The sequence below is a fragment of the Hemitrygon akajei genome, chromosome 29 (genome assembly GCF_048418815.1).
Source record: "Hemitrygon akajei chromosome 29, sHemAka1.3, whole genome shotgun sequence".
NCBI lineage: Eukaryota > Metazoa > Chordata > Chondrichthyes > Myliobatiformes > Dasyatidae > Hemitrygon > Hemitrygon akajei.
Genome location: NC_133152.1, coordinates 45,027,665 through 45,045,974, shown reverse-complemented (window position 1 = coordinate 45,045,974; position 18,310 = coordinate 45,027,665). Strand labels below are relative to the sequence as shown.

The 18,310-nt window shown below is 45.2% G+C and overlaps 1 protein-coding gene across 1 annotated transcript; it reads left to right on the top strand.

Moving 5' to 3' along the window:
* The first annotated feature begins 1,027 nt into the window (after positions 1–1,027).
* LOC140718578 (uncharacterized) lies at positions 1,028–14,239 on the top strand. The gene is made up of 4 exons (XM_073032541.1): positions 1,028–1,108; positions 4,992–6,266; positions 9,589–9,702; positions 14,066–14,239. The coding sequence occupies exons 2-4, from the start codon at positions 4,994–4,996 to the stop codon at positions 14,179–14,181; spliced, it is 1,503 nt and encodes a 500-aa protein (XP_072888642.1). The 5' UTR covers positions 1,028–1,108; positions 4,992–4,993; the 3' UTR covers positions 14,182–14,239.
* The last annotated feature ends 4,071 nt before the right edge of the window (positions 14,240–18,310 follow it).

The following is an 18,310-nucleotide window of genomic DNA, read 5'->3' as shown; positions in this document are numbered from 1 at the left end:
CCTGCCACCCATACATTGCAGTACATAATAATAAAAACTATAAATTACAATAGTAATTATATGTGTATTTAGGTGCATGGTAGCATAGTGGTTAGCACAACACTTTACAGTACAGGTGATCAGGGTTCAGTTCCCACTGCTACCTGTAAAGAGTTCGTACATTCTTCCTGATTTCTGCCGGGTGCCTTGGTTTCCTCCCACAGTCCAAAAATGTACTGGTTAGTATGGTAATTGCTGTTCCGCTCCACACCCTGTGATGGATCAAGTGGCAACTTTGCTGCTTCTTTACTGTTTGGCTGTTGTTTACGAGCTCGACACTTGGGATGGAAAGGATCTAGCATGGATGGAAAGTGTGCAAGGAGCCATCCAGATTCGAATCCCAGGACCACTCGCCTTACAGTCCAGTGTGGATGCCCCTACACTACTGCCAGCTATAGTAGGTTAATTGGTCATTGTAAACTGTCCCGTGATTAGGATAGGATTAAATTGGGGGGCTGCTGGCCGGTGAGGCTCAAAGGGCCAGAAGGGCCTATTCCGCGCAGTATCTCAATAAATAAACAAATATAAAGAAAATTAAATTAAATAAGTAGTGCAAAAAGAGAGGGAAAAGATGTTTTCTGCTCTGGATTTAAGCATCTACAGTCTCTTCTATCTCCCCTTGTTTGAAGGGTTCATCTCACATGCATCCCACACTTACTTTGTTCAATATCTCTCTCTCTCTCCTTCATCAATGAGCCTTGAGTTCCCCAATCTCACAGTCTCACTTTATATCCATAAAGATATCCAGATCTCAATCTTTGGTTCCATTTCTCTCTGGTTAATTCCCCTGCCTCCCTTTGAAGTTCAGCCGCTGTGCACTCACTACGGTCTCCTTCAAACTTCCTTTCTCTCCTGATTTCTATTAGTAGCCTGTAACATTATAACACACCACTGATAGTCATGCTGTAGGCAGGAAGGCCAAACAGAGCCCGTGTGATGACGGGGAGGTCTATTTTTAATATTCCAATAGAACTACTGTCCAGCAAAGGTCAGCCTCTGCTACGTGCTACGGCAAAGAAGTGAGAGCACTCTTCCCTGCCCTTGACAAACTGGCACAGCAGGAACCAAGGTGAGTAGATTTCTGCCTTAAAACACACAAACCGCTCACTGCTCTGTTGAAATGGAGCCAACCAAGGCTCAGGTAATGCCATTTGCTGAGATATTTTAGAGATCAGTTTGGATAAGTTTTTTGAGCAGATATCTCCCAGAGAGAGATACAACACTGATGTATTATTTTTGAAGTTCTTAAGGAGACTGAAAAGAGAAAGAATTTCCATGTGAATCTTTTGAACTCCTCAGCATGGTGTTGTGGAAGCAGGGTCCTTAGTTTTATGGAAGACTGAGATCTTTAAGAATAAATCCAGGGTTTAGAGAAGAGGAAGGTCGAGGTTGAAGAACATCAGATCAGCCACGCTCTTTTTGAGTGGAGGATTAAAAGGCTGAAAGGCCTTCTCTTCTGACTGGAGGATGCAGAGAGCCCACATTCCCATGTGCAATACCAGTCAAAGTTTATGAGAAAATTCCAGTGTTCTTGGTGAACCGGAAAACTGGAACTTTTATTGACTATACTCAGCCACAGCCGACACAAGGCTGTCAGTGGATATCCGTGTCAGGGAGGTCTTGTTTTCTCAGCAGTTTTGATATCTGACCTTGGGTCTAGATGCCACTTGGACACAGAGTCTCACACCTGGGAGATGGGCAGAAGTGGGTAGAATTCTGAATCTGTATGGAAATATAGATTCATAATTCCTTGGAAGGAGCATCACACATAGGTAGGATCATAAAGAGAGCTTTTGGTATTTTGGCTTTCGTAAGTCAAAGTACTGAGTACAGGAGTTGGGACGTTATGCTGAAGCTGTATAAGACATTGTTGAGGCCTCATCTGGAATACTGAGTGCAGTTTTGGTCACCTACCTACAGGAATGATATCAATATAATAGAAGGAGTGCAGGGAAAATTTACAAGGATGTTGCCAGGACTTGAGTACCTAAGTTATAGGGTAAGGTTGAATAAGTGAGGACTTTATTCCCTAGATTGAGGGGAGATTTGATAGAGGTGTACAAAATTATGAGAGGTATAGACAGGGTAAAAGCAAGCAGGCAAGAGGTCTTGGGTTAAGGGTGAAATGTGAAATGTTTAAGGGGAACATGAGGAGGAACTTTTTCAGTCAGAGAATGGTAAGATGTGGAATGAGCTGCAAGCAGAAATGGTGGATGTGGTTTCGATTTCAACTTTTAGGAGAAACTTAGATGAGAATATTGATTGGCAGGATATGGAGAGCAATGATTCCAGGTGCAGATCAATAAGCTAGGCAGAACAGAAGTTTGAAAACTAGATGGGCCAAAGGGCCTTTTCTGCGTTGTAGTCAGAAGTCCTGAAAATGTTCTCAGGAGCAAGTTCAGAATGTTTTCTGGACAGAGGAATCCTGGGTAAGAGGCCATTTCTGTAGAGAAAAGCACAGAGAAGAGGAGGAACCTTCTCTCTCACCTGCAGTTCCTATTAACCTTGGAGAAGGTACCCTATGGTGGACAACTGACAATACTTTGAAACTCCTTGGAGGTGCTGGAGGTCTGGGGCACCATGGTAGTGTAGTAGTTAGCACAATGCTATTACAGTTCAGACGTTGGAGTTTGGAGTTCAGTTGTTGGAGTTTGGAGTTCAGTTCTGGTGTCCTCTGCAATCAAGTTTGTACATTCCTTCCCAAGTGCATGTCGGTTTTCTCGGATGCTCCCGTTTCCTTCCACAGTCCAAAGATGTAGGAGTTAGTAGATTAATTGACCATTGCAAATTCCCCTGTGATTAGCCCAGGGTTAAAGCGGTGGGTTGCTGGGTGGTGCAGTTTGAAGGGCCAGAAGTGCCTATTCTGGACTGTATCTCTAAATAAAATAAAAATTACTGGAGATACTCAGCAGGTCTGGCAGCATCTGCGGGGAGAGGGAAACGGTTAATGTTACTGGCAAAGCAGGTTTGACCTCCTGAGAACTTCCAGCATTTTCTGCCTGACTCCTGGAACCCTGCCTCTTTCTAACACTACGATGACAAAGTCATGAAGGTGGCACAGCTTCATAAGTCTATTACAGCACCGGTGACCTGGAGTCAATTCCCACTGCTATCTTTTGTACGTTCTCCCCCAGGACCAGTTGGGTTTCCTCTCGTTGTTCTGGTTTCCCCACCCCCACATCCCAAGGGCAAACAGGTTAGTACTGTATGTTAATTGGTCACATGGGCGTGATTGGGCAATGTGGGCTTGTTCAACCAGATGGGCCTGTTCTTCTTCTTCAGCCCATCACCCCTACTGCAGCATAGGACACTGCCAGCGGCTCACCGGAGTCCTCAGTCCCAGGCCTGTCTTTCAAGTTTTCCCAGATTTAGCCCATTTTCTTGGTGTATCCTTGTATCCTTCCTCTCCCAGGGATGAGGTCTTTGGAATTTCTTCTGGCGTTTCTGTAGCTTTCAGGTTTTATATGGTAGAGTTCTAACCCCAGGTCCAACCTTTTAACGTGCTGTATCTCTAAATAAATAAGTGTATGGTCATGCACTTTGGTAGAAGAAATTAGAGCATAGACTATTTTCTAAATGGGGAGAAAATTCAAAAATACAAGGTGCAGAGCGACTTGGGAGTCCTCGTGTAGGATGCCCTAAAGGTTAATTTGCAGCCTGAGTCGATGGTGAGGAAGATGAATGTAATGTTAGCATTTATTTTGAGAGGACTAGAATATAAAAGCAACAATGTAATGTTGAGGTTGTATAAGGCACTGGTGAGGCCTCACTTGGTGTATTAGGAGCAGTTTTAGGCCCCTTATTTAATAAAGGATGTGCTGGTATTGGAGAGGGTACAGAGGAGGCTTACAAGAATGATTCCAGGAATGCAAGAATTATAATATAAGGAGCAATTGATGGCTCTGGGCCTGTACTCACTGGAATTTAGAAGAATGAGGGAAATCTCAAAGAAATATATTGAATGTTGAAAGGCCCAAATAAAGTGGATGTGGAGTGGATGTTTCCTATAGTAGAGGAATCTCGGACCAAAAGGCACAGACCCAGAATAAGAGGACGTCCATTTATAACAGAGATGAGGAGGAATTTCTTTACTCAGAGGGTGATGGATCTGTGGAATTCATTGCCACAGCTGTGGAGGCAAGTCATTAGGTATACTTAGGTACAAGGGCCTGAAGACACACTCTCAACATTTTAGCAACAGCTTCTTCCCCTGTGCCATCAGACGTCTGAATTACTTCCTCACTATTTATGCTCTCTTTTTGCAATAGATATACATTTCTTATTGTAATTTTTAGCATATTTGATATAGTCCACTGTATTGGTGCTGCAAACAATAAATTTCATGATGTATGTCAGTGATAATAAACCTGGTTCTGATTCAGATTTAATGTAATCAGAGTGGTGAATCTGTGAAATTCATTGCCACATAAGGCTGTGGAGGCCAAGTCATTGGGTTTATTTAAAGCAGAGTTTAGAATCATACAACACTACAGCATAGAAACAGGACCCTCATTCTATTTAGTCCATGCCAAATTATTATTCTGCTAGTCCCAGCGACCTACACCCATACCCCTCCCAGCCATACACCTATCCAAACTTTTCTTAAATGTTGAAATCAAACCAGGATCCACCACTTCCTCTGGCAGCTCATTCCACCCTCTTGAGTGAAGAAATTCCCCCTCAGGTTCACCTTAAACATTTCACCTTTCACCCTTAACCTATGACTTAGGTTGACCGATTCTTGATTAGAGTGGGCCTTAAAGATTACGGGGAGAAGGGAGGAGAATGGGGATGAGAGGGATAATAAAGTAGCTATGATTAATTGGCAGAGCAGACGCGATATCCTGAATGGCCTAGTTCCTCTCCTATGTCCTATGGTCTACACACATAAATTTAGCTCTTTGTAGCCTTTGTGCTTCCTTTGTTAAATCCCCAATGTTTTCTGGTTTCAGTGATGGATAATTTTGGATACAGCTTCCACCAATGCGACAATGACTGGCCATTATTCGATAGCGTGCCTGAGGAGTGCGGGGGCATCCAGCAACCTTCCCTGGTCACCTCCGAAGACACTGATCTCAGCGACGATGCTGACAAGGTCTTGCCCTCCCGCCACAAGCGCAGCAGGAGGTTTAATTTCCGCAAATATCATCACAGCCCCAGCAGAAGCATGCCAGATGGGTGGGGAACAATATCCAAGGAAGTGGGGTGGCCGGTGCTTCAAGGCAAAACGTCAAGCCCTTCGGTAAGCTGCTCCCCTTCAGAAAGTAAGTGGCAGTGGGATCCTTATGAAGATGTTTGGTCCGGCAGCGAAGAAGAATTGGAACTAGAAATGGTAAATCAGTTCCTCATGGCCAGAAGTCAAGTAATGTCAAATGAAAATTTATCAGTGAGTCCCCAAGTATTCCTAATTTCCGGTGAGCAAGTCCATTCTTCTCAAATCCAGTGTCCTACAGTTTCTTCTGCACAATCCCTGCCCCATTCCCAAGTATCCAGTTCAAGGTTCCATATTCCGGTTCAGCAATCCCATGTTACAGAAGCCACCACCACACTGGGACTGGATGATTTTGACAACGAATTCTATTTGCACCATTTAAAGACTGCCAGGGACAAGCCCTTAGGTACTGGATTAGAGCAAACTCAGGAATCCCCAGAAGATGAGGAGGCCCTCCAGAAGTTTCAGGAAGATACACAGATACAAAGCCAGCCCTGTAAGGACAGCCAGCACACAGCTGCTAGTACTGAAGGTCATTGTCAAAGTACGCTTGGGGAGGATTCAATTGCACAGACCTTTGTCACCATATCAAACAACAGACAGTTTTTAAGGACCAAGGAAACATCAATAGTCACAGAATCAATGCCTGAAAGTCTATCTGCAGGAGTCAAGTGCAAGACTGATTATTCCATCACAGTTCCTGAAATCTATGAGTATTTTTACACAGATCCTGATGATGAAAGGGATCAAAACAATCTCTCCCTGCCCGTGCCTTCCAAGCATGAAGATCAAGACAGCCAGCGGCGCAAGGCAGTGAAGTTATTGACAGCAATTAAGACCATTGTATGGAAATATTTACAGACCACAAAACAAATGCATTCAGCATTAGTGCCTGTCAGGATGTCAAACCGATCTAAGGGAGCAAAGGACAAGACTTCTTCTGACCTTGGGGCGTTGGTGAGGTACTCGCCACGTGACAGAAGCCACACAATGATGGAAAGCATTGTGCAGAGAGGTACCTTGGGCAATGATTATCGATCTGTGGTGGAGGGGAGATCACTCACAAGAGGTTAACTTCACTGGCTATGTAAACAACTATACTTGAAATTCAGGAGGATGGGTTTGAAAACCATAAGATACAGGAGCAGAATTAGGCCATTCTGTCCATCGAGTCTGCTCTGCCATTGCATAATGGCTGATTTACTATCCCCCTCAACCCCATTCTCCTACCTTCTCCTTTGACACCATTACTAATCAAGAACCAATCAACCTTTGCTTGAAATATACCTAATGACTTGGGCCCCATAACCATCTGTGGCAGTGAATACTGCAGATTCACCACCCTGTGCCTAAAGAAATTCCACCACATCTGTACTCTAAAGAATACAGATCCTTGTATCCTGGTCTGAGATTCCCCCACTATAGGAAACATCCTCTCCACATCAACTCTATCTCAGTCTTTCAATATTCGATAGGTTTCAATGAGATCCCCTCCCTCTCCACCCCCCCAACATTCTTCTAAACTCCAACGAGTAAAGGCCCAGAACCATCAAGCATTCCTGATATGTCAGCCTTTTCATTCCTGGGATCATTCTCGTGGACCTCCTCATGACCCTCTCCAATGCCAGCATATCCTTTCTTAGATAAGAGGCCTAGTACTACTCACCATATTCCAAATGTGGTCTGACTGAAGAGGATGATCTATTCAGTCGGATCAGAAACGGCACTGCGATGCACAGGAAGGCTCTACAATGGGTATTAAAACTGCCCCGCGTGTTACTGGCACAGGCCTACTCGCCATCAAGGGACAAGCAACTCTGTGCCAATGTCTCGGGTACATATACACACGGGTGCCTAAGACTTTTGCATAGTACCATAGTAATTTTATGTATTGCACTGTACTGCTGCTGCAAAAATAAAGCAAATTTCATGACATATGAGTGATGATAAACCTGATTCTGATATGGGTCTCTGCTGTGGACTGAGAATAGAAAGGGGGCAGGGAGAAGAGAATCATGGTTGGGAAAGGGGGAAGAGAGAGGGGAGGGAGTGGTGTTAATCTAGAAGATTAACAAGGAGGGAAAGCATGTAAGTGATTACAGACTTTGAATTTACATACTAGAAGAAGGTCATTAACCCCTTAACGTTCGTCACAATGCCTTACTATTTTCCTTCCACAAGTGGGAAGCACCAGAAAGACATTCAGTAATGATCAATCAACCAATTGTTTGGAATCAAATGTCCTTGCCTGGTGTTTGCATCTGCACCCCCCCATCCCACCCCCAGCACTTCTCTGCCACCTGTCCCACACCCCTCCCTCGGTGCTGCACCCTCACCATTCCCAACATCTTTACTCCCCCAAGATTTACAAACTCGCTCTTTGCTCCATGTTGACAAAAACAGTACTGTGCAAAAGTCTTGGGCACTCTTGCTATATATACGTGCCTTAGTCTTCTGCACAGTACTGTATATACAAAAAAAGAGCTGGAAAAGGGCCAGTATCATCATGAAGGATCCCACCCACCCTGCTCATGGACTGCTTATTCCACTCCCATCAGGGAGGAGGCTACAGAGCCTCCACACCAGGACTACCAGACTCAAAAACAGTTACTATCCCCAAGCTTGATCAACACTACCATCCCAACTACCACTACTTTATCATTTCCTGTCAGTCACCTTATGAACAGACACTCCAGAGCAGGGGTTCCCAAGCTGGGGTCCACAGACCCCTCAGTAAATGGTAAGGCTCCATGGCAGAAAAAACTTTGCAAACCCCTTGTCCTGAGCCTAGCTCACTTTATGGATATACAATCAATCTATGTATATAAGCTATCTTATATATTTATATTTATGAAGAATAGTGGAGGGGCAGGTAGTGTTGAGCAAACAGAAAGGCTGCAGAAAGACTTAGACAGATAGGAGAATGGGCAAGAAAGTAGCAAATGAAATACAATGTTGGAAAATGCATGGTTATGCACTTTGGTAGAAGAAATAAATGTGCAGAGTATTTACTAAATGGGGAGAAAATCCAAAAATCTGAGATGCAAAGGGACTTGGGAGTCATTGTGCAGTACACCCTAAAGATGAACTTGCAGGTAGAGTTGGCGATGAGGAGGGCAAATGTCTAGGTATAACAGCAAGGTTGTGATGCTGAGGCTTTATAAGGCACTGGTGAGGCCTCACTTTGAATATTGTGAACAGTTTTGGGTTCCTTATCTAAAAAAGATGTGCTGGCATAGGAGAGGGTTCAGAGGAGGCTCACATGGAGGATTCCGGGAATGAAAAGGTTATCGTATGAGGAACGTTTGATGGCTCTGGGCCTGTACTCGCTGGAATTTAGAAGAATGAGGAGGGTTCTCATTGAAACCTGCCGAATGTTGAAAGGCCAAGATGGAGCAGATGTGGAAAGGATGCTTCCCATGGTGGGGGAGTCCAGGGCAAGAGGGAACAGCTTCAGAATAGAGGGACATCCATTCAAAACAGATGCGGAGAAATGACTTTAGCCAGAAGGTAGTGAATTTGTGGAGTTTGATAACACAGGCAGCTGTGGAGGCCAGGTTGTTGGGGGTATTTAAGGCGGAAATTGATAAGTTCTTGATTGGCCACAGCATCAAAAGTTACAGGGAGAAGGCCAGGGTGTGGGGCTGAGCTCGGGGTATAAAAGGATCAGCCATGATTGAATGGCAAAAGCAGACTCGATGGGCCTGATGGTCAAATTTTGCTCCTATGTCTTATGGTCTTTACATTTATGTACTGGAATTGATATTAAACAATCTTAAATCTCAACTAAGATTCCACCTTAAGAACATCACACAAGAAAACTGTAGCAGGAGTAGGCCACTCAGCCCTTCAAACCTTCCCTGCCATCACCTGGGGTGGTATGATAGTACAATCGCTTTACAGCACCACTGTAAGATAGGGAGTCAATTGCCGCTACTGTCTATGTGGAGATCTTACGTTCTCCCCATGACCGCATTGTTTTCCTCTGTGTGCTTCGGTTTCCTCCCACATTCCAAAAGACATACAGGTTAGAGTTAGTAAGCTGTGAACATGCTATGCTGGCGACACTTATGGGCTGCCCCCAGCACATCCTTGGACTGTGTTAGTCATGAACACAAACGCCGTATTCCACTGTTTGTTTCAATATACATGTGACAAGTAAAGCTAATCTTTATCATTTTTATCCTGATGATGTGTCTCAGCTAGAAACATTAACTTTTTATTCCCCTCCATAGATGCTACAGAGATCCTCCAGCATGTTGTGTGTGTAACTCTGTGTTTCCAGCATCTGACAAATCTCTTTGTATATAATCTTCATCATCTTTCTTCCCACCTAGCAAGGCGAGGTCTATGTCAGTCCTGCACTCAGAATGACCTGTGTTTATTCTGCTTTGCCTGCGCATCCTGGGCCATGAGGTGTGCTGCCTCACAGTCGGACATGTGGAAAGCCGGTAAGTGTTCCTCTGCTGGGTGTTAATGTGGGAACTTCCCAATATCTGACCCATAATCAGATTGATGGCAAGAATGTGCCAACTGCACATGCGGCCGATCGATCACGCGGTGAACTGATTAAGCCTCCCACGCGTGGAAATAATGTTCATGGGCTCACAGTCCACTCAGAAATCTGATGGCAGAGAAGAAACTGTAAGAAACTATTCCTGAAACTTTGAGTTTGGGCCTTTAGGCTCCTGTCCCTTCTCCTTGATGGCAGCAATGAGAAGAGGACATGTTGTGGGTGATGGGGGCCCTTAATGACAGGTGCCACATTTTTGAGGCACTGTGTCCTGAAGGTGTCTTGGATGCTGGGAAGGCTGGTGTCCATGATGGAGCTGGTTGAGTTTAGTGGCCCCCTCCCTACCAGATGGTGATGCAACCAGTTAGAATGCTCTCCACGGTACATCCGTGAAAATTTTATAGAGTCTTTGGTGACAAACCAAGTTTCCTCAACCTCCGAATGAAATATAGACGCTAATATTCTTTGTAATGGCATATGTTAGACTACACTTACTGAAAAAGTCACTGAACAATTACACGCATGTAGTCAGTTAAATAAAAATATAAGCAAGCATAGAAAGAGTAAAACGACGAGAGAAATAACAACTTCACGTTCTAATCCCACAGGTGCTGTAAATTGTCTGCAGTATAGTTTGGTGGTGGTATCTGTGGGTGGGGCAGATATCAGGACATGGTCCACGTAAACGCAGAGATTTACAGGGCCTGCTTCAGTGCTCTATAGCTGAATAGATGTCCCTCAGTGCGAAGCCATGGTTCATCTCACTGAGAAGGGGAGTCAGCAGGAGCAGTTACCGCAACGTTTTACAGTGCCAGCGATAGATTGGTGTTTAATTCCTACCACTGTCTGCAAGGAGCTTATACACTCTCCCCGTGACCACAATTATTTCCTCCCGGTGCTCTGGTTTCCTCCCATGTTTCAAAGATGTGCAGGTTAGGCATAGTAAAGAGTGGGCATGGGAGTTCCCTAACCCTTCTGAGACCTCCATACCCCCTCACCGAAACCCTTCAGGCTTGGACACAACTGGGGATACCTTGGGACCGCTACCAACTCCTCTCTCAACCTCTCACTCATGCCCCACACTGCACATAGCTAACCCTCCCCACTACACCTGACTCAGTGGGAGAAGGGCCAAAGGTCTCTTCCTCAATCAAGGGAAAGTCAGCAAAAGGTAGCATGTACCACACATCCAGCACATTATCCATCGAATCTGTATTCTTCCTCATTTCTGCGATCGGTAGCTGCTGTTTGATCTTCTCCAACCGGAAACACGTGGCCTGCACTGTTCCTGCAGTCTCTTCAGCCTCCTGCAATTGAGATATCAGCTTCTTCTCTGGCCCCTGCAACTCTTGCCACAGGTTCAGCAGTTCTGACTCACGCATCCCGGCCATCTCAATCTGGGACGCAGTTACTCCAACAGCTTCTTCCACCCCGACCTGAAAAGCAGCAGTTAAAGATTGGTCAGCCTCAAGTATTCACTGCACTTCTCTCCAGTTTTTTCTTCCTCATGACTTCTTCCAGATCAACTTTCAGGTTTTGCACTTCATTTGAACTGTCGATGGTCATCTTCAGGTTCCCTTCAAGCTTCTGCTTCCCTCTTCCGAGATTTGTCTGTAATTTCTTCACCTCCGCAAACTCCCCTCTCCAGGTTCTCAGTTTGCTGTTGCCCTCAGTCAGACAACTTTCTTCGTTCTCTCCAACTTGTAAGTCTTCCAAATCACTTTCTCCAGTCTCTCCGTCTTCATTTCAAACTTGATTCCGTAGAGACAGTCACTCACGAGCTGCGACCTTCGCCAGCCCTGGCACGTGTCCAGAAAACACTTTAACTCTGTAGTTCTCAGCCGCTCCTGCAACAACCTCACTTCATATTCTCCTGAGGCAAATCCAAATACCAAGAGATCATCCACATACACCAAAACTCCAAACGCCTCCACATCCCCCATGGTATTCCACTTGCCCCGCAGGAAGGTTGCAAGGGCTCCAGATATGCCCTGTGCCATCTTTTCAGACCAGAAGACTCCTAGGGAATTTATATTGGCCGTCTTCTCCTTGTCGGCCCCACTCATCGGGATCTGGCAACATCCACTCCTCAGATTCAGCACCTTAAACCACTTCGCACCACTCAGATAGGCCATCGCCTCTTCGGCCCTCGGGGCCATATTCTGGTCACTGACAGTGCGCCTCTTCAGCGCAATATAATCCACACACACGCTGCCTACGTCTTCCACGGCTTCAGGGGCCAGTCGCTGCAACCTCTCTCTCTCTGAGGTGTCTTCAGCGGTCAACTCCCCTCCCTCGTGGTATTTCGCAGCGTCCACTAAGAGGGTCTCACCCTCAGATACTTCCCCCAGGCCATACCACCACCAGCTCTTGTTTGAATTCGGTATCGGCCCAATGCTGCTACACACGTCCGCACAAGCAGCTCGAAACTCTGGGTGCATCGACAATGCCTCCAAACAGCGCTCACCCGCCTCCTCCGGGCAGGCCCCCAAGCACACCAGCAGGATATTCGGTTCTCTCCAGAACCGAAAAGCTGCCCATCTCAACAGTGTCCAGACACATCAGCATTAACGATTCACGAACCTCAGTCACCTCCACTTTTGCCTCCAAGAACTCCATTTTCACTGACCAACAACCATCGTCTGGATAATCACTGGCACTGGTACCCCAAATCTCCAGTGCCCTCAATGTCAACAAGGGTAAATGCTTCCAATAACGGTTATAAAACAAACTGTACAGCAACTTAACCGGCGCCCCGGTGCCGAGAATGGCTTTAACTTGACTTCCATCCATCCGTAACAACACCTGTGCACTTGGTCCCTCTAAGCCTTCAGGAATAGGGTCTGTTCCTTTCAGGAGTTCCTTGGTACATCGCTGGGAACGTGCTCTCCTAGAGACCCCAAGCCGTTCCCCCACTGGGTCTCCTCTAAGTTTCCCGACAGCTCTCGGAGCAACTGAACAACTGAGGGAGGAGATGATCCCCTTGACAGATCCCCCGGCACTGCAAGCAATTTATCTGCCCCCCTAGCCAAAAGGGATACCCTAAAAACTTTCCACCAATCTCCTGCCACGGATATGATAAGCCCCCCAGCTGCGGCATTTGACTTCCAGTCGAACCACACGCATTTTCCCACACTTTCCCGGAACTGGCAGCTGTCACTTCAAGGTAATTGTACCCGACAGTTCTATCAACGTCACCAGCCCGCCTACTCAAACTTTCAACCAATCCCTGTTGCTTTCCCTCAGCCAAGCACTGCCACTCACCCAACACACATGCAGAGATAACCAGCAATCGCACACCCGCAAAGGCACACCAGCTCTTCGCCGCAGACATAATTTAAAGATCACACAGCTTCCACAGAAATCAATCCCGGATGAGCCCCCACAATGTAACCCCCTGGGTCGCCTCAGGCCCGTTCAGCTCGTTCCCATCTAGGGGGAGCAGCCTTCGGCCCCGCCAAACTGGGTAATCAGCTGGTGTGGATGCTGTGTGATGTCCCCGCCTCGCCCAAAAACAGACAGTACACCATATGCAATTAAATGAGTACAATTTATAAAGGTTACTATAACTAAGTGATTAATAACGATACAGTATATATGAAGGAAAAAAACAATAAAGAAAAGGCGCCAAACTTATCAAAGTCCAAACCACTTCGTGCACAACCGTTGGAGCTCAATTACTGAAGTCTTCTGGCCACCATTCGATCCCCTCCGAACTCCTCGACTCGCAGCTTAGGACCACCCGAAGTGGTCAACCAAGCACATCTAGCTTTATCTCCTCTCCTCGGAGTACCTCCTGGCCTTGGACCCCCGCTTGGGGTCCGTTCCTCGCCCAGCTTACAGCATCGCGTCCTCTCTCTCTCAACCCCTCGCGCCGATCTCCCCAAAAGCCCGCCAACAATAGCTTACAGACTCAGAAGAAAGAACAACATTAATCCCAATTGGTTTACAAAGGAATACAATTCTCGTTTATCAGTAAATTTTAACCCAAACAAGCTTCCAGCACTCTCTCGCAACAAAGAAGCATTCCTGCTTTTAACAAAACAAAGAAGCCATTTTGATTACATACACAGTAACAAAGAAAAAAGAAGAAACCCCCTTTACATTATGATGGTGCCAGAAGTGTAGTGAAACCTGCAAGCTGCCCCCAGCACATCCTCAGACCGTGTTGATCATTGACACAACCAAAGCATTTTGCTGTATGTTTTGATGTACGTGTGAAAAATAAAACTAATCTCTAATCTCTCCCATAAATGTCAGACGATATTTCATTTGCAACTTGCTTGTTTGTGGTTTTGCAGCTTTGCTGGTGAATGTCAGTGCCATTTCTGCAGTGAGATACTTCAGGAGACATGTACAAATAGAAGATCCCACATCCTTGGTTCTCCAGGACACTCAGGAGAGATCATTCAGATGAATACATACTTCAGGTTCCAGTGTACTCTGTGAAACTATTAAACCTTTTGAAACAACAAGACTTGTTTGACCATTTTTATCCTGAAGATGGATCTCAGCTAGGAACATTAACTTTTTATTCCCCTTCATAGATGCTGCAGAGTTTTGATGTTTTTGGAAGACCACAATATCTTGTTCACTGTTTTAATTCCATGATATAACAAACTACTAGCTGCAGAATCTGAATTCATTTTATTTTCCCTGATATATGTCACAAAATTTGAATCTGCTCCACCATTTCATCATGGCTGATCCATTTCCCTCTCTGTTTCTGTTATTTGTGTGTGTGTGTGTATGTGTGTGTATATATATATATATATTTATTAAAAACTGCTGAGTATTTCTATCATTCTATTGATCCAGATTTAGAATATCTGCCATTCTTTGATGATCATGCACCAACTACTCTGGGTAAAAACTTGCCAGTTATGTTGCCTTTAAACTTCTCTGCTAATCTGTTTTGGACTTCTTACATAGTACGAGCATGTAATGAGCTGCCAGCAGAGGTGGTGGATGTGGGTTTGATAGTGACATTTATAAGAAACTTGGATAGGTATGTGGAAGAGAGGGATGTGGAGGGCTACAGTCCATGAGGCTACGCAGAAAATTATCCAGCACGGACTAGATGGGCTGAAGAGCCAGTTTCACTGCTGTAGAGCTTTTTGACTCTGACTCTTGCTGATGGAATTATGGTCTTGTGTGTCAGACCTTAACTTTGGTACTTGACCAGATCCAGCTCTGGTTCACTGGACCTTTTTCGGAGAAAGATTGCTATGTCAATTGAAGGTGGAAAAGTGACAACACAGACTAGAATCCTAGTAGTGACAGTATTTTTCTTCATAGAAACATAGAAAACCTACAGCACAATACAGGCCCTTCAGCCCACAATGCTGTGCTGAACATGTACTTATTTTAGAATTTACCTAGGGTTACCCATAAGCCTCTATTTTTCTGAGCTCCATGTACCTATCCAGGAGTCTCTTAAAAGACCCTATCGTATCCACCTCCACCACCATCACCAGCAGCCCATTCCACGCATTCACCACTCTGTGTAAAAAACTTACCCCTGACATCTCCCCTGTACCTACTTCCAAGCACCTTAGAACTGTGCCCTCTTGTGTTAGCCATTTCAGCCCTGGGATAAAGCCTCTGACTATCCTGACTATCCACACGATCAATGACTCTCATCATCTTTTCCTTCTTGAGAAAATCTTCAGGCTTGAGGATAACTTCCCTCCCATCCCATGAGTTCTCATGCAAGCAGTGAGGCCAACGTGGGACAAAAATAATCTGCTAGAGGAACACATGGAAAAAGGTGCTGGAGGAACTCAGCAAGTCAGGCAATATCTATGGATGGACATGAAGACTCAACTTTGTGGGCTGTAACCCTTCATCGGGACTGGGAAGGAAGATGGCAAAATAAAAGTTTTGGAGGAGGGGGAGGAGCATGTGCCAGCAGGTGATGGGTGAATCCAAGTTGGGAGAGGGGGTATGTTAGTGTGGAAGAGGTAAAGGGCTGACCAAAGTGTCCCAAAGAGTAAAGGGAAGGAGGTGAGGAGCCAGAGGGAGGGAGGGGTTGGTGGCAGGCGGGTTGCAAGGCAAGAGATGGGAAAGAAAAGAAGTGACGACACCAGAAGGGTAAGTGAAAACAAAGAGTGTGTGTGGGGTGGGGGGGGGGGGGGAGTGGACGTGCTAAGACAACAAGGAGTAGTTACTGAAAATTCAAGAAATCAACATTGATGCCACCAGGCTGGAGATTACCACTAATGTTCCTCTAATTGTGTGCCTAGAACATAAAAGAACAGTACAGCACACTTCAGGGACCCAGGACTGGTCTACAATTAGACATTTATTATTTATATAGTGATAAGTACGGAATAGGTCCTTCCAGCCCAACGAGCCGCACCGTAAACCAACCTACCTAATTAACCCCAGCCTTATCACAGGTCAATTTACATTGACCATTAGCCTACTGATCGGTACACCTTTGGACTGTGAAATGAAACTGGAGCACCCGGAGAAAACCCACGTGGTCACGGAAAGAGCATACAAACTCCTTACAGACTGTGCCAGAAGTGAACTCCGAGCTGTAACAGCCTCGTGCTAACCTTGATGCTACCATGGCACATGTAAAATAAACCATAATGTTAAAGATGGTATTTAAGAAAAAATCACAAATCTGAAACACAAACAGGAAACAATGGAAGTCCTCAACAGATTGGGTGGCATCCATGGAGAAGGCAACAGAAGAGATTGCCTATTCATACACCACACTACATAAATGATTTATATTGTTACGTCAGCACAATGAACTTTGCTTTTGAAATATAACTCACTGAAAGATAACTCAATCGATGAATATAATTCACCAGCTTATAGGCATTGGTCAGACCACACTTGGAGTATTGTGAACAGTTTTGGGCCCCTTATCTAGGAAAAGATGTGCTGGCATTGGAGAGGGTCCAGACAAGGCTCATGAGAATGATCCTGAGATTGAAAGGGTTAACATATGAAGAGCATTTGACGGCTCTGGGTCTTTACTCACCACAGTTTAGAAGAATGAGAGGAGGATCTCATTGAAACCTACCCAATATTGAAAGGTCTAGATAGACTGGACATGGGGAGGATGTCTCCTATAGTGGGGGAGTCCAGGACCAGAGGTCATAGTCTCAGAACAGAGGGACATCCATTTAGGAAAATGATGAGATGGTTGTGGAGGCCAAGCCATTGGGTATACTGAAAGTGGAGGTTGATAGCCTTTTGATTAGTCAGAGTGTCAAATGCCACAGGGAGAAGGCAGGAAAATGTGGTTGAGAGGAATAATAAATCAGCCTTGATGGAATGGAGAAGCAGACTTAATGGGTTGAAAGGCCCGATTCTGCTCCTATGTTTTATGGTCTTATGGACTTCATATACCATACAGACACTGCAACATGAGAACATAGAACACTACAGCACAGTACAGGCCCTTCAGCCCACCTTGTTGTGCTGACCTACTCCACAATCAATCTAACCCTTCCCTCCCACATCACCCTCCATTTTTCTATCATCCATGTACCTATCTAAGGATCTCTTAACTGTCTCCAATGTATCAGCCTTTACCACCACCCTAGCCAGGTATTCCACACACCCGCCACTCTTTGACATCCCCCTTATATTTCCCTTCAATCACCTTAAAGTTATACCCTCTTGTATTAGCCATTTCCACTCTGGGACAAAGCTGTTGTCTCTCCATTTGATTGATGCCTCTTATCATCTGTGGGACGAAAGGAATTGTCTGCTTTTTAGGCCAGGACTTTGTATCAGACCAATGTGGGAATGACAGATTTTTCATCCGATGGGATTGAACATGGTTGAATGGTTTGAGAGTTTGTACACTCCTTCCATTGATTACATATACCTCTGCATGTCTTCGATTCATGGTCTTCTCCATCTTAGTGTTGGACCAGAGATTCCCAGGAGTAGGGACGTTGCATTTTTTGAGAAGGGATTGAGCACATCCTTAAGTCTTTTCCTCTGTCCACAACAGAGATGGAGAAAGCGTACAGGTTTCAGGAATATGGTGACGTATCCTGCCACGTATGATTACGACTAGTGAGTTGTGGGCATGTTATCTTGGTGCCGGAAGCCTAGCAATACCTGTAGACTGCCCAGCACAACCCTCGCTGATTTGATTTCACACATTTTACTGTATGTCTCAATGAAAATGTGACAAATAAATCTATTTCTATAACAACACAATGCAAGTCAATAGCCCATACATTAGTTTGGTCTAACAAGAACTCCAGTGTTAGATCCTTCCTCTCCCAGGAATGAGGTCTTCAGAGCTTCTGTTGATGTTTCTGTGGCTCTGGGTTTTTATGAGATGGGGTTGCTTGCCCCATGCCCAAACCTCCTCCCTTTGCAGCTAGGCTTGGGACCATCCATGGTGGAGTTTTTCTTTTAGCATCTTAACCAAAATTATGCACAATACACCTGGTGCACTCATACCAACAAATTTACAACTGCAACATAACATCTCAACTCCATGACAAACTCCATCCGATTTCTGAATGGACATTGAACCCATGAACATTACCTCACTACTTTTT